Below are 12,219 nucleotides of genomic sequence, written 5' to 3'. Positions count from 1 at the left end.
TTTCCGGTTTGATTCGGATCACAAATTGATCTTGCATTAAGTAAACAAAAAGAAATTCTAGAAATTCTAGTTTGTGCACTGCTTGGATTTGGGATGGATTCTTGAAAAAATGATATATTTTGCTTTCTCCGCTTTGATGCGCCGCCACGGCATCCCCGTCTCGTTCGTTTTTAGTCGCGTGGAAGCGACTCTATAGTTCACTATGTCGGTCGGTCTGTCTGTCTGTCGGTCTGTCTGTCGGTCTGTCTGTCTGTCTGTCTGTCGGTCCGGTATCACTATGCGTTTTATCGCTTTCTGACCTTATCTTGATATCAGTTTAATCTAGCTAGGTCAATTTTTCACAGTATATGGCCAGGAATCAATGTGGTTATGTTTTCACGGTGCGCAATAAAAAATTACGCGGTCTACGCACGATTTAACGAAATCACGTTTGTAATCATATCTTCACAACCATGAATCACAATTAAATAAAATTTGGTACTCATAAATTTCAGGGCATAAATCATCATATGGCAATACAATTACGTGCGTAGCGCATGTAACGCATGCGCACGCGCGCTTAACATTTTCAAAATTTATTTTCGATGAAATAAGAGTACATTTCAGGCAATTTTAAGCGTTTACAAAATTGCCATGAGCGCGCATATTTTTGCGCGCGCACTGCGCGTTAAATGTTATTGCGCACTCTTTTTGCCCGATTTCTGTTTTCTTGACTTACTTTTCAACTCGAAATTACGTTATACGAGCACGTCGAAAGTGACAGGCTACGCACGTGTAAATTAAAAAAAAATAAATGTTTTTAAACATTTCAACATTTTTAAACATGTTCAGTAATTTCGGTCAGTATAGTTCACTATGTCGGTCGGTCGGTCTCTCTGTCTGTCGGTCTGTCTGTCGGTCCGGTATCACTATGCATTGTAGCACGCGACTTAATGGCTGTTGGCCTTGTTTATTGTTAAGTCGAAGCCTACATATGTAACTCCAAGTAGATGAATCCAATCGGATAGATTTCAAACAGCAGCTAGATATGCTGTATAATACTTTTGATGTGTAGTTGTACATTGAACCAAATAAATAAATAAATGGTGAAGAGTACACATTCCTAGCTAGGCTAAAGAATGTCAGCATAGCAGCACAAACAACAACAAAGCAGATAGGCACACAACAGCCTACACAGCCTATGCTACAGAACAATAACAGCTAAGACAATGGTAGCTTAGGTAAGCTTTTAAAACAGCCTAACACACAGTTCAGGTACAAAATCTCTGATTAATATACTGTTCATGTAAGTCACTAAGATGATACAATGTATAAATAACTTTATATACTGGTGAAATAAGTGTAATAAGCGTATAAATGCGATCAACACTGTGGTCCAGAATCATTTGTGCCAAAATCGAGCAAAACAACAGTTTTGATAAATTTGCTGTTTTTAGTCGCGTGGACGCGACTCTATAGTTCACTATGTCGGTCGGTCGGTCGGTCGGTCTGTCGGTCTGTCTGTCGGTCCGGTATCACTATGCGTTTTAGCACGCGACTTATGGCTGTTGGCCTTGTTTTTATTTAGAAGAAAGCGATGGATTTGATACTGCTTGAAATATTTATCTAATATTTACCATATTAGGCAGTGTAAAAATAAAATGACCATTTATTTTATAAAACGGTGTATTTATGTTGTGAATACTATTAGCATTTTGCAAAGCACGCCCGTTGAGCTTGTGCACTCTTTGTGTTCATGATCAGTGTACCATGTCCTGCATAACTGGCTCAGCCTATATTGTGCCAGTTCTGCGGTACATTCATTTCGAAACCTGAGCTGCACTGCAGATTGGATATAAATATATATATATATATCTATTTGTGTGTGTCTTAATGTTGTTTGTGATTTAGGCTAATTTCACTACAAGCATGTGTATGCGAGTTTGGAGTAATGGTTATGTAACAAGCCTTTCAATTAATATCAATAGCTTCGGTTGACTAACAATAGAACAGCAACGCGAAAATCAAACGAATGAATTTGAAAAGAAATAGGTTTTTTAAACTATATGCATCAAAAAACCTGTATATTAAATCAAATTATGTTTTAAAATTACAAATCACAAATTATAACTCTTGCCTCTTGTACAAAAATGAAGTTTTTTGGACTGCTCACCGGCTTTTGAAAATTCTGTCCTATCTTTTAACACTAGCAGGTCTGAAAATAATTTTTAAAAGTGGTCCAGAATTGGGACCGTGGTCCGGATTTTAACCAAAATTAAGCAGTGTCGTCCTTGCACCAGGTGACATGTATGGTAGTAATTTGGAGTTATTCAAATCAAAATTGTGAGCGCTAGAGTGATGACAAACAAACACAAACACACACCAATTCTGAGTCACTGTGCGGCGTTTGTAATCACTGACTTATATTTAATTTTCTATTTTGCATCTCCCCTCTTACGACCGAGAAGTTGAATAATTACAGTTGCGACGAACGTAAAGCAGAAAACGGTGTAGAATCGTCTACATACGGCACCGTGGATACGTCGTCGGTTCCTTCCCACAGTGTGATGACACGCAATGAATATTGCGTCGATCTGGAAACCACTTTCAGCTCTTAAATATTGCTTGGGCCAAATTTGACAGTTCGTCCCAATAACTTACCGTTACGAACCTTTACTTTATATCTTTTTATTGTCAAAATCTAAAATAAAAAAAAAATATTACAAATTCAAATGTTTTGTTAAAAGGCCAGATAAACGCTGCGAATAGGCATCAGGGTATTATGCAAATACTTATAAATAGATCGTTACAACCCTCAGATTTCTTGCGATACATTATCTGATTTTTAATGATAAAATTACATTTTGTGAAGTTTTTTTTACTGTATTTTTACTTCTTTTACATTTTGTAGGTATGAATTATTAATCTTATTGAAGAACACTATTAATTTTAATATTTCTTGATAAATTTCCTCTCGTTTGTCCGTCGCCGTGCGAATAGCGTGATGTCACATTATGTCAATTATTGTTCAAAGCTTAGGTGATATACTGAAATTTATTTAATTTGAAACGATAAAGATGAGGAAAAAGTGAGAATCAGAAAAAGTCGCCCCAACTGAAATACTCATTTTGAGTAAATTTGATCTGCTTCTTTATGTTGGCAAATATAATTTTGGTTTTTATTTGTCTAGGTACTCAGATAACTGAGAATACTTCGTTATATACTATAGCCAGTCTGTGCACCTTAAAACAAAACACACCAATTATGTGGTTTTGTAAAGTTTACGGATTAGTTTCCATTGGTTGGCCTTGAGCACTTTAGTGAATAAGCGTCTAACAAATCTTACTAAAATTATTGGTTATCACTTTTTTCATCCCCATTGCAATCAGAATATAATTCATAGTTAACTTACGTCCAGAATATGTACATACCAACCCCAGTGAAGATAAATCTGGAACCCCTGTCCATAAATTATTTTCTGGACTATCCAAACACTAGTCAGGGCATATTCTTGCATTGCTATCATTAAAATGATTCTAACAGAGATAATTAACTCTGACTTTTGTTGTAGAGCGCACATTCACAACTTCCAGTCAATATTGGTGAAGATTTGGGTCATTTGGTCTAGTTCTGCAACAAAGTTTTGAATATCTCTATATACGTGACCACCAGGATTGATTTCTCTTTCGAAAAAAGGAAGAGACATAATCATTTACAGTGGACACAATCATTCCAAGCATTGCTTTTTTATATATATTAGTTGACATTGACTTGATTTTATTAGTCTCCGACCCTTTTTATTATTTTATCCTAATAGTCTATTGTTTTCCAATACTATGTAATCTTTTATTATGAATAAGCTTAATTGAAATGAAAATATCTTATGTTCGTTAGAAAGACGCATAAAGAATTGAAAAGAATCAGATGAGTTTATTTTCTCCTGACATCATACTGCTAACTTTGAACAGTATATATACAAGCTTTTCTTTCTCTTCAGAACACAACATTTGTACTACATTATGCACAGTAAAACTATCTGTGGCTACCAACCATATCGAGACTGATATAAAAACTGTGGTCTGTCTGTGTAGTGAGTTGTGGATTCCAGTTTTTAGTAGCGAACAAAAGTAAAAATCTAAAGCATTTCATCTCTTACGAAAGGTATTCATTGAAACATAGTATTTGCAGAACTTGACAATGAAAAGACAAACACATAATGACGACGAGTCCAAGATCATTATATAGAAAGAGATGGGATCAGCGAATGGCCAGAGTTCTAGAAATTGTGAATTGAAATGGTGAAGTTAAACTACTTTTGCATTGTCGAAATTAAAGGTAGGGGATTGGGTGGGCTGGGCCACCTGCCTAGCCAGATCCTTTGGATGAATTGGTATTCTCTGATTCTAAGGAATAGTAATTTTTTGTCCAAAAACGAATATTGTACCCCTAATAAATGCAAATGTGTCCTAGTGGCAAATCATTGAAGGTCATCGTAACATTTTAACATCATAACATTTTAATAGCCATATAATATTAATTTTATTATTTATTTTACAGTATTATAATACATTAACAAATAATGCGTACTAGAAAGAATATCAAAAATATCATAACAATTGGAAACTTAGTAACTCTTGACATAACAATTAAAGAGACACGTATTACTTTAATTAATTTATATGGCCCAAATAGAGATAACCCACAATTTTATACTGATATTGAGGATATCATACATAATTTTGAAAACCCTTATAGGCCTACTATAATTTGTGGCGACTGGAACTTGGTTTTAAATCCTAATGTCGATTACCTAAACTATGCAAACACCAATAATCAGAATGCACGTAACCAAGTTATAGAACTAATTCAAAATGACAATCTAATTGATATTTTGCGAGAAAAAAACAGGAATACTAAATCCTATACATGGAAACAACAAAATCCATTCAAACAAGCGAGACTAGATTTCTTTTTAAACTCTAGAGACCTTACGCATTTAGTTACAAATTGTATTATTAAGCCGGGGTATAGGACCGACCATTCAATTGTTATACTTTCAATACAATTTAACGATATTAAAAAAGGTACTGGGCTTTGGAAGTTTAACAACTCATTACTTAAACTTAAACAATTTTATTTTTTATATTTCGAAAAAAAGTGGGTCATTTTAAAGTATCATAATAGTTATTAACTTTCACCAAAAATTAGTTGAAAAAAAAATAATTTAACCGAAATATGGACGTTTTTTTGTTAAAAAAATAACTTTGACTTCCAGTCAAAGTTTTCGATAAAAACATATCTCATAATGCAACGCGGTTGTTTGGCTACTCTGTATGCATAATCATAAAACTTTCTTGCGATCTGTGTGAAAACACCTTCTCAACCGCAACGAGTTGTAAACAATCCTAATTAGCATCATGCATAATGCATACTCGTGGTTTGAAATCTTTGTTTACTTTCGCTCGTGACGATTTTCCAGACAAAATGTAATCAAATTAATTTACCTGTTAATTACGTAAAATTGTTGTTTTTGCCTCGAATTTTCGACTTAAAGTGAATAACTTTAATATTACTTTGATATGGCCAATTTAAATTTAGAATATTTTTTTTTTCATTTTTTGTGTTTCAAGGGACAATACATCTTTAAGGATATGGATTATTGCACTATTGTAGAAGAAAAAAAAAATTATTGATCAATATTCAAAGAAAGAAAATCACGAGGATGTCCGAGAGTTTAGTATAAATAATCAACTTTTTTTAGATGTACTTTTGATGGAAATCAGAAGCGTAACACTAAACTACTCTAGCCAAAAAAACAAAAAAAATCATGAAATCGAAAAGAAACTAGTAAAGGAAATTGAAATTCTGGAAAATATTTTTAATCTAAATCCAAAAGAAAAATCTGTATTAGAAGATTTGACGGTTAAAAAAGAAGAGTTAGAGAAAATACGTAAGATCAGGATAGCAGGAATTATAATTAGATCAAGGGCACAGTGGTGTAAAGACGGCAAAAAATCTAGCAAATATTTTCTTAATCTCGAAAAAAGAAACGCTAATCAATCTACAATTACCTGCATAAAAGAAAACGATTCTACTTTAGTTAATAGCCAGATAGAAATCAAAGAAAGCATATATACTTTCTATAAACATTTATACAGTGAACACCCTATTGATACAGCCAAGGCTGAGGAGGTTTTAAGGGGTGCTAAACAACTTAAGCTGAAAGTGATAAATTAAAAATAGAAGGGAAACTCACATTTGAAGAAGTTAGTAAAGTCCTCAAACAAATGAAACATAACAAAAGTCCTGGCACAGATGGTTTTTCAGTAGAGTTTTTTAAAACTCATTAAATTATGCATTCGATACAGGTCATCTCTCAATAAGTCAAACACAGGGCTGAATAACACTATTACCTAAATCTGATAAACCACGTGAATTGATTCAAAACTGGAGACCTATTTCACTTTTAAATGTTGTATATAAGATTGCCTCATCATGTATAGCGGAAGAATAAAATGTGTTTTAAATCTTCTAATTAATGAGGACCAACAAGGTTTCATGAAGGGTAGATATATAGGTGAGTGTACTAGAACAATGTACGACATCCTAGTTTACACCAAATTACGTAATATTCCTAGTCTTGTGTTAATGATTGATTTTGAAAAGGCTTTTGACACGGTTTCCCACACTTTTATGAAAAAAGTCCTTTTAAACTATAATTTTGGTGATGATATTTTAAGGTGGATTGACATTTTTTATAACGAATGTAAATCAAGTGTTCTTGTAAATGGTTACCCAACACATTTTTTTAATATACAAAGAGGATGTCGTCAAGGCGACCCTCTTTCACCATATTTATTTATTTTATGTATTGAGTTGTTAGCAAAAATTTAACTTCTGAAAGGAATGCTTTTTGGAATGATGTTGTAACAGCCTGGAATAATCTGAATCAAAGTAATTACCCAGAAACAAATATAGATATCCCAAGAATATTTTTGTGGGGAAATAACGAAATAATAGAATAATTGCAACAAATGTTTTTTTGACAAGAATTGGTATTCGACAAAATGAAGCATGTACTTTCTGTGACAATGTACCTGAAACAATTCCTCATCTGTTTGTAAGCTGCAAATATGAATAGATACCTATGACCATACAAATGTATTAAAAGACCAATTTGAACTTCAATAAATTGGTTATAATAGTAATACAGACATATTCTATATATATCGAGGAATTATGTCTTTAACGCCAATTGTTTGACTTACCGGAGCGGAATTGTTCGTACGGCAACGTTTGTCTAGTTTGGTCCTAATGGCCGCCCATAATATACTGGAGAGTGATGGTAATGATAATACTATGGTGTAATGATAATATCGGACTAGCATGTGATAGGCATGGATTCGAGGTTATCTATACCATACTAATTGCACCATTAGGCCAGATGCTTACTCTGGATGGATCACCCTCATTAAATATGGTGTAAAAAAAACAAAAAACATAAAGCTCAAGCTTTCCTCGAAATGTTAATGTCAAAATTAGCGCGTGAATCGCCGTGAATTTTAGTGGTTTTATTTTAAAATTATTTTCGACCTGTATTTCCTTCAATCCAAAATAAAGCAATAATTGACATTTTATTTTGAGTGCCTAATATGGTTAATAACAGATACCAATTTCATGCAGTATCAAAACCGTTGCTTTTTTTCTAGAAAACATAAAAGCGAATTTATAACTGTTTTTGCTCATTTTCCAGTTTCTCCCAGTTTCCATGGTTACAATTAAGATAATAATAATAATAATAAAATTTACCAAAAATATAAAATTATTAGTGGATTTATATAATTTAAGATGTCTTCTTCCTTATAAAATATTAAAAAGTTTGGATTGTCACATTTACCATTTTGGACTTTTTTTTGACACACTTTGAATTGATTCTAGCTTCTCACTGTACTGTGCGTCGTATGAAATAGTAAAAGAGCCACATGAAATGGAAAAAGTGCCGAACGTAATGATAAAAGTGCCGAACGTAATGGTAAAAAGACTGAGCCGTATATAAAAATAAAATGGTGAAACAGCCAAAATGGTAAAGTGTCGAATGGTAAAAGAGCCGAAGAAGGCAGTAATGGCGTTCCATAATATCCGTCCAAACACTTGTACTCTAGTAGTAGCTACTTAAAAAGCGGAAGTACGATTTCCACGTGAATAATTAGCAATAACGGCATTGATTGAATGAACAACAGTGTACTGACCCCGTCGTCGTACTTACTGTCTATAAATGGACATTCATGTTGATTAAATTATCTAGAAACAATATGTACTTATTAAAACATTTGTAATTTTTGTGAAATTAAAGAGTACTGACTTTACTGATTTCAAACTAATTACTAGTTTGAATTTTAACAGATAGTATTTTGTTTTAGTGTATTTCTATGGAACTACTTTTTATTTCCAGTGAATTTTCCCGGTAAAACTGTGTGACGAGGCATTTGATTGCTTCCGCTCTGTGCATGATAAGTATACATCGAAAATGTCTGACTGCTGCTAAATAAGTAAGAGAGTGCGAGAAAGACCAAGATTGACTTTAAAAAAATTGACATTTGTTAGAAGATGGACAAACCCGAAGAATATGGATAGATATTAACTAAGGAACTATACTAAAGCAACATTCTTAATAATGGAGGATAGGTTAACAGACGAGTAAGTAGGGCCTACTACTCTTGGCCTAGCCTAGGCCCTAGCTAGGTGTAACTTTCTTTTTCTCTGGTCTAAAAAAAAACTTTTCATGCATTTAATATTAATAGGCCTAATAAATAGGCCTAGCCTATACTAGGCAATGCCCAGCCCCAAGCTAGGCCTAGCCTCCTACCTAGTCTAGCCCTACTACTGCTATAGCCTACTTTGAATACTACTTACCTAGGCCTAGCCTAGGAATTTATCTTTCAGCATTTGAATAGTGTTCAGTTTGAAAGAGTATAGCCTACTAGAAGGCCTAGCCTAGAGACTAGAAGGCCTAGGGCCTATAATCTTTTTAAACTTTAAATCAATAAAATAAGGTGTAAAATGTGGAACCGTCACTAGGGCACGGGGTGCGGTACTCGGACACTAAAACTATAAATGTACACAATTGCTAAAATAGTACATTTTGACAAACTTTTAGAATTTTAATAGTTGTTTATAAGCCTGTCGATCGTTAAGTGGCGTTGATTTGCGTAAAGTTACATTGAATGGCCAGATTCAACGATTTTACAGGAAAAGGGGGTAAAAAATCAACGTTACATATCGTTAACATCTCAAATCGTTAAAGTTGAAACCAGTTCAACTTTAACGTTACGATCGTTAAAACTGACCAATCAAATGGTCCACAATTTACGTCATTGCAGTTTGTAAAAAATAGTTACGCGCTGACAGTACACTTTTAAGGTCTGATATTTAAAAAAAAACAAGTGTAAAGCTCTGTCTACACTATCAAACTAGTTTGACAAAAAAAGTGTGATGTTCCCAAATATGGTGGTGATATGCCCAAATACAGTTAGTGATATAACATCATCATATCCATATATGGGCACATCACATTTTTTGTCACATAAAGTTTGATATTGTAGACAGAGCTTTAGTCGAATAAAATTATAATATTAAACCTTGAATTAAATTCAATGTTTGTCTTTAGTGTAAGCCTAGATTAAGATATCAACAAAAGCATGTCCTAGGCTGGGTTAAAGCATCAAAACCCGTAACTTTTTGGTTAACTTTTACACATTTTAAATATTTTTTAGACCGAGGAATGACCATAAGATGTTCTTTAAAAACCCCAAATCATGTGTGACCTTGAATTTGACCTCACATAAATTACTGGTTTCAGGACTGATGTTCATGGAAATTTTGTAATTTGTTTTTTTTTTTTTTTTTTCTGAATAGTCCATCAGTACAGTACAAACAATGCGCTAGACTATTAAAACGCAGAATAGATGTATTACGATTTACTGTATACTGAATAGATATTTATCTCAAACTAGGCTGTGGTAAAACTGTAACTGTAAATGAACAAAATCATTTTATTTCTACAGTAGGCCTAGTCTGACTGACACCGTTCGCCCAACAAATTTATTGAATTTCACATCAATCAAATAAGGAAGGAATATTCCTGCATATTAATTTAGTGTAACAATTCAGTACTACTACAAAACAATAATAATATACTGTATTATATTCTTTATTCTTCAACTTTACTTTTATTTCGTTCGCATTAACGTTAAATGAACAAAAAACAACTTTCAATATTAAAATTAATAAGTAGAGTATCTGTTTAATAAGAAGTAGAGTATCTGTAAACTGTTTTATAAAATCAATGTGCGATTTTTGTGATACAGTACAGTTACGTCGTCGAGAGGACTATTGATGATGATGATGAACTCAGCCGCCGACTGTTGTTCGCACATGGTCGGTCGAGTCATGAAATCAACTGGTGCCTACGGGCTGTTGTTTTGACGTTCCTCCTGTGTCTATACCCACGATCGTACCAGGCCGACTTTGCTGACCAGAAAATGAAAGAATTTAAATTGTGACCTTGGGAATAAACAACCATAGTTCGAAGTTCACATGCTGATTTATTTTTTACTTAGAGAAAATCAAAGAACTCTAATCCACGACACATGTGTTTACCTCACGACACAGCAAAACTATCTTTTTAGGCCTACAGTAGCCAGTACTGTAGGGCTAGGCCTAACTATACCGATTATGTTATTAGTTGGCCGTCGGACGCATTCACGCTCCTCGTTATTCTTTACAAATATTCGATCGTATCGATTTAAACAATCTATTCATCGTCTCAAGCACAATAAAGACGTCATGAAAGCCCATTGTATTGGATGAAAACTTTACTTATTTTGGAATACAGCCTCCCTTCCCAACACCCAATCGCATAAAATATTAACTGTCATTGGAACTAGGCTATTTTGGCAGTGGCGGACTCCTTTTAGCCACAAATTTAGAGCCAATACTGCTCCAGCCGGACCGATTTGGGCCTCGAACCATATTTGTCACGACAGGCCCTCAAATACTATGATTTAGACAGCTAGCCCCAGGGCTGAGTCACAGAAATCAGTGCACACACTTGCCGCCGATGGGCTTTTTTATTCACAAACAAACTCATAGAATGAGGCTAGCTTACTGTATATTATGTAGTAGACCTCTTTTGAAACGGTTTTCTGTATTCTATCTAGAATTAAAATTGAAATGTTTTGCCTTGGCTTTTCAATAACAGACATAGCCTACATCTTAGCTTTTGTCACACACAACGGCAAAAATAACAATGAATCATGAACAAAATGTTAAGCGATTGTTGATACACAATAAAGACGTCATGAAAGCCCATTGTATTGGATGAAAACTTTACTTATTTTGGAATACAGTCTCCCTTCCCAACACCCAATCGCATAAAATATTAAAATTCCGACGGCCAACTAATAACATAATCGGTATAGTTAGGCCTAGCCCTACAGTACTGCTACTGCTACTATGATTTTGTTCATTACCAAACATCGTCAAGTTTTACCACAGCCTAGTTCGAGATAAATATCTATTTTTATCAGTATACAGTAAATCGTAATACATCTATTCTGCGTTTTAATAGTCTAGCGCATTGTTTGTACTGATGGACTATTCAGAAAAAAAAACAGTAGCCAGTAGGTAAATGCGAAGCATCCTCTTTTTTTGTGTGCTGGTATTTTTCAGCATAGACATCCATTAGACAATGTATACCGCGATCGGAAAACACTCCTATTTGGAGCAAATTGTTGAAGCTAAATTCGTTTTAAATTTGTCAATAACTAGAATTATCTAACTCAACTTAATTACCGATTTTCCGAATTTTGCCCTTACATAAATTTATATAGATTCACCATTGAAAACATGTACATGACTCCATACATGTAGCTATTTATTCAAACAAAGGAAGTGACTACACACAGATTTAAATCTGACTAATTGAATCCTTCCAATTCATGAATACACAAAACACCACAGTATGCATTTACTTACAATACTGCATCATATACAGTACACTAATACTATACTGTATGATAAATTATCTAGATGTCATTCATAATGATCATAAAATTCATTGTGATCACCTTAGAAACATTAATTTTGACACCGCGAAACAGTTTTTGAGTGGCTTGAGAATTTAATGTTTTAGCATTGTAAATGATGTACAATTAAAATGTCTATGTGACAGACATGTGT

The 12,219-nt window shown here is 33.8% G+C and overlaps 1 protein-coding gene across 1 annotated transcript in view; it reads left to right on the top strand.

Annotated features, from left to right (window-relative positions):
- The first annotated feature begins 8,464 nt into the window (after nt 1-8,464).
- LOC140060359 (sprouty-related, EVH1 domain-containing protein 2-like) overlaps nt 8,465-12,219 on the top strand; it is a 49,640-nt gene continuing 45,885 nt past the window's right edge. Inside the window, exon 1 of the mRNA XM_072106532.1 lies at nt 8,465-8,676. Within this exon, the coding sequence (XP_071962633.1) occupies nt 8,654-8,676 (23 nt within the window). The 5' untranslated portion in view covers nt 8,465-8,653. The remainder of the gene's footprint in view (nt 8,677-12,219) is intronic.

This window comes from Antedon mediterranea, chromosome 10 (assembly GCF_964355755.1).
Source record: "Antedon mediterranea chromosome 10, ecAntMedi1.1, whole genome shotgun sequence".
NCBI lineage: Eukaryota > Metazoa > Echinodermata > Crinoidea > Comatulida > Antedonidae > Antedon > Antedon mediterranea.
This window is presented reverse-complemented; position numbering and strand designations above follow the sequence as displayed.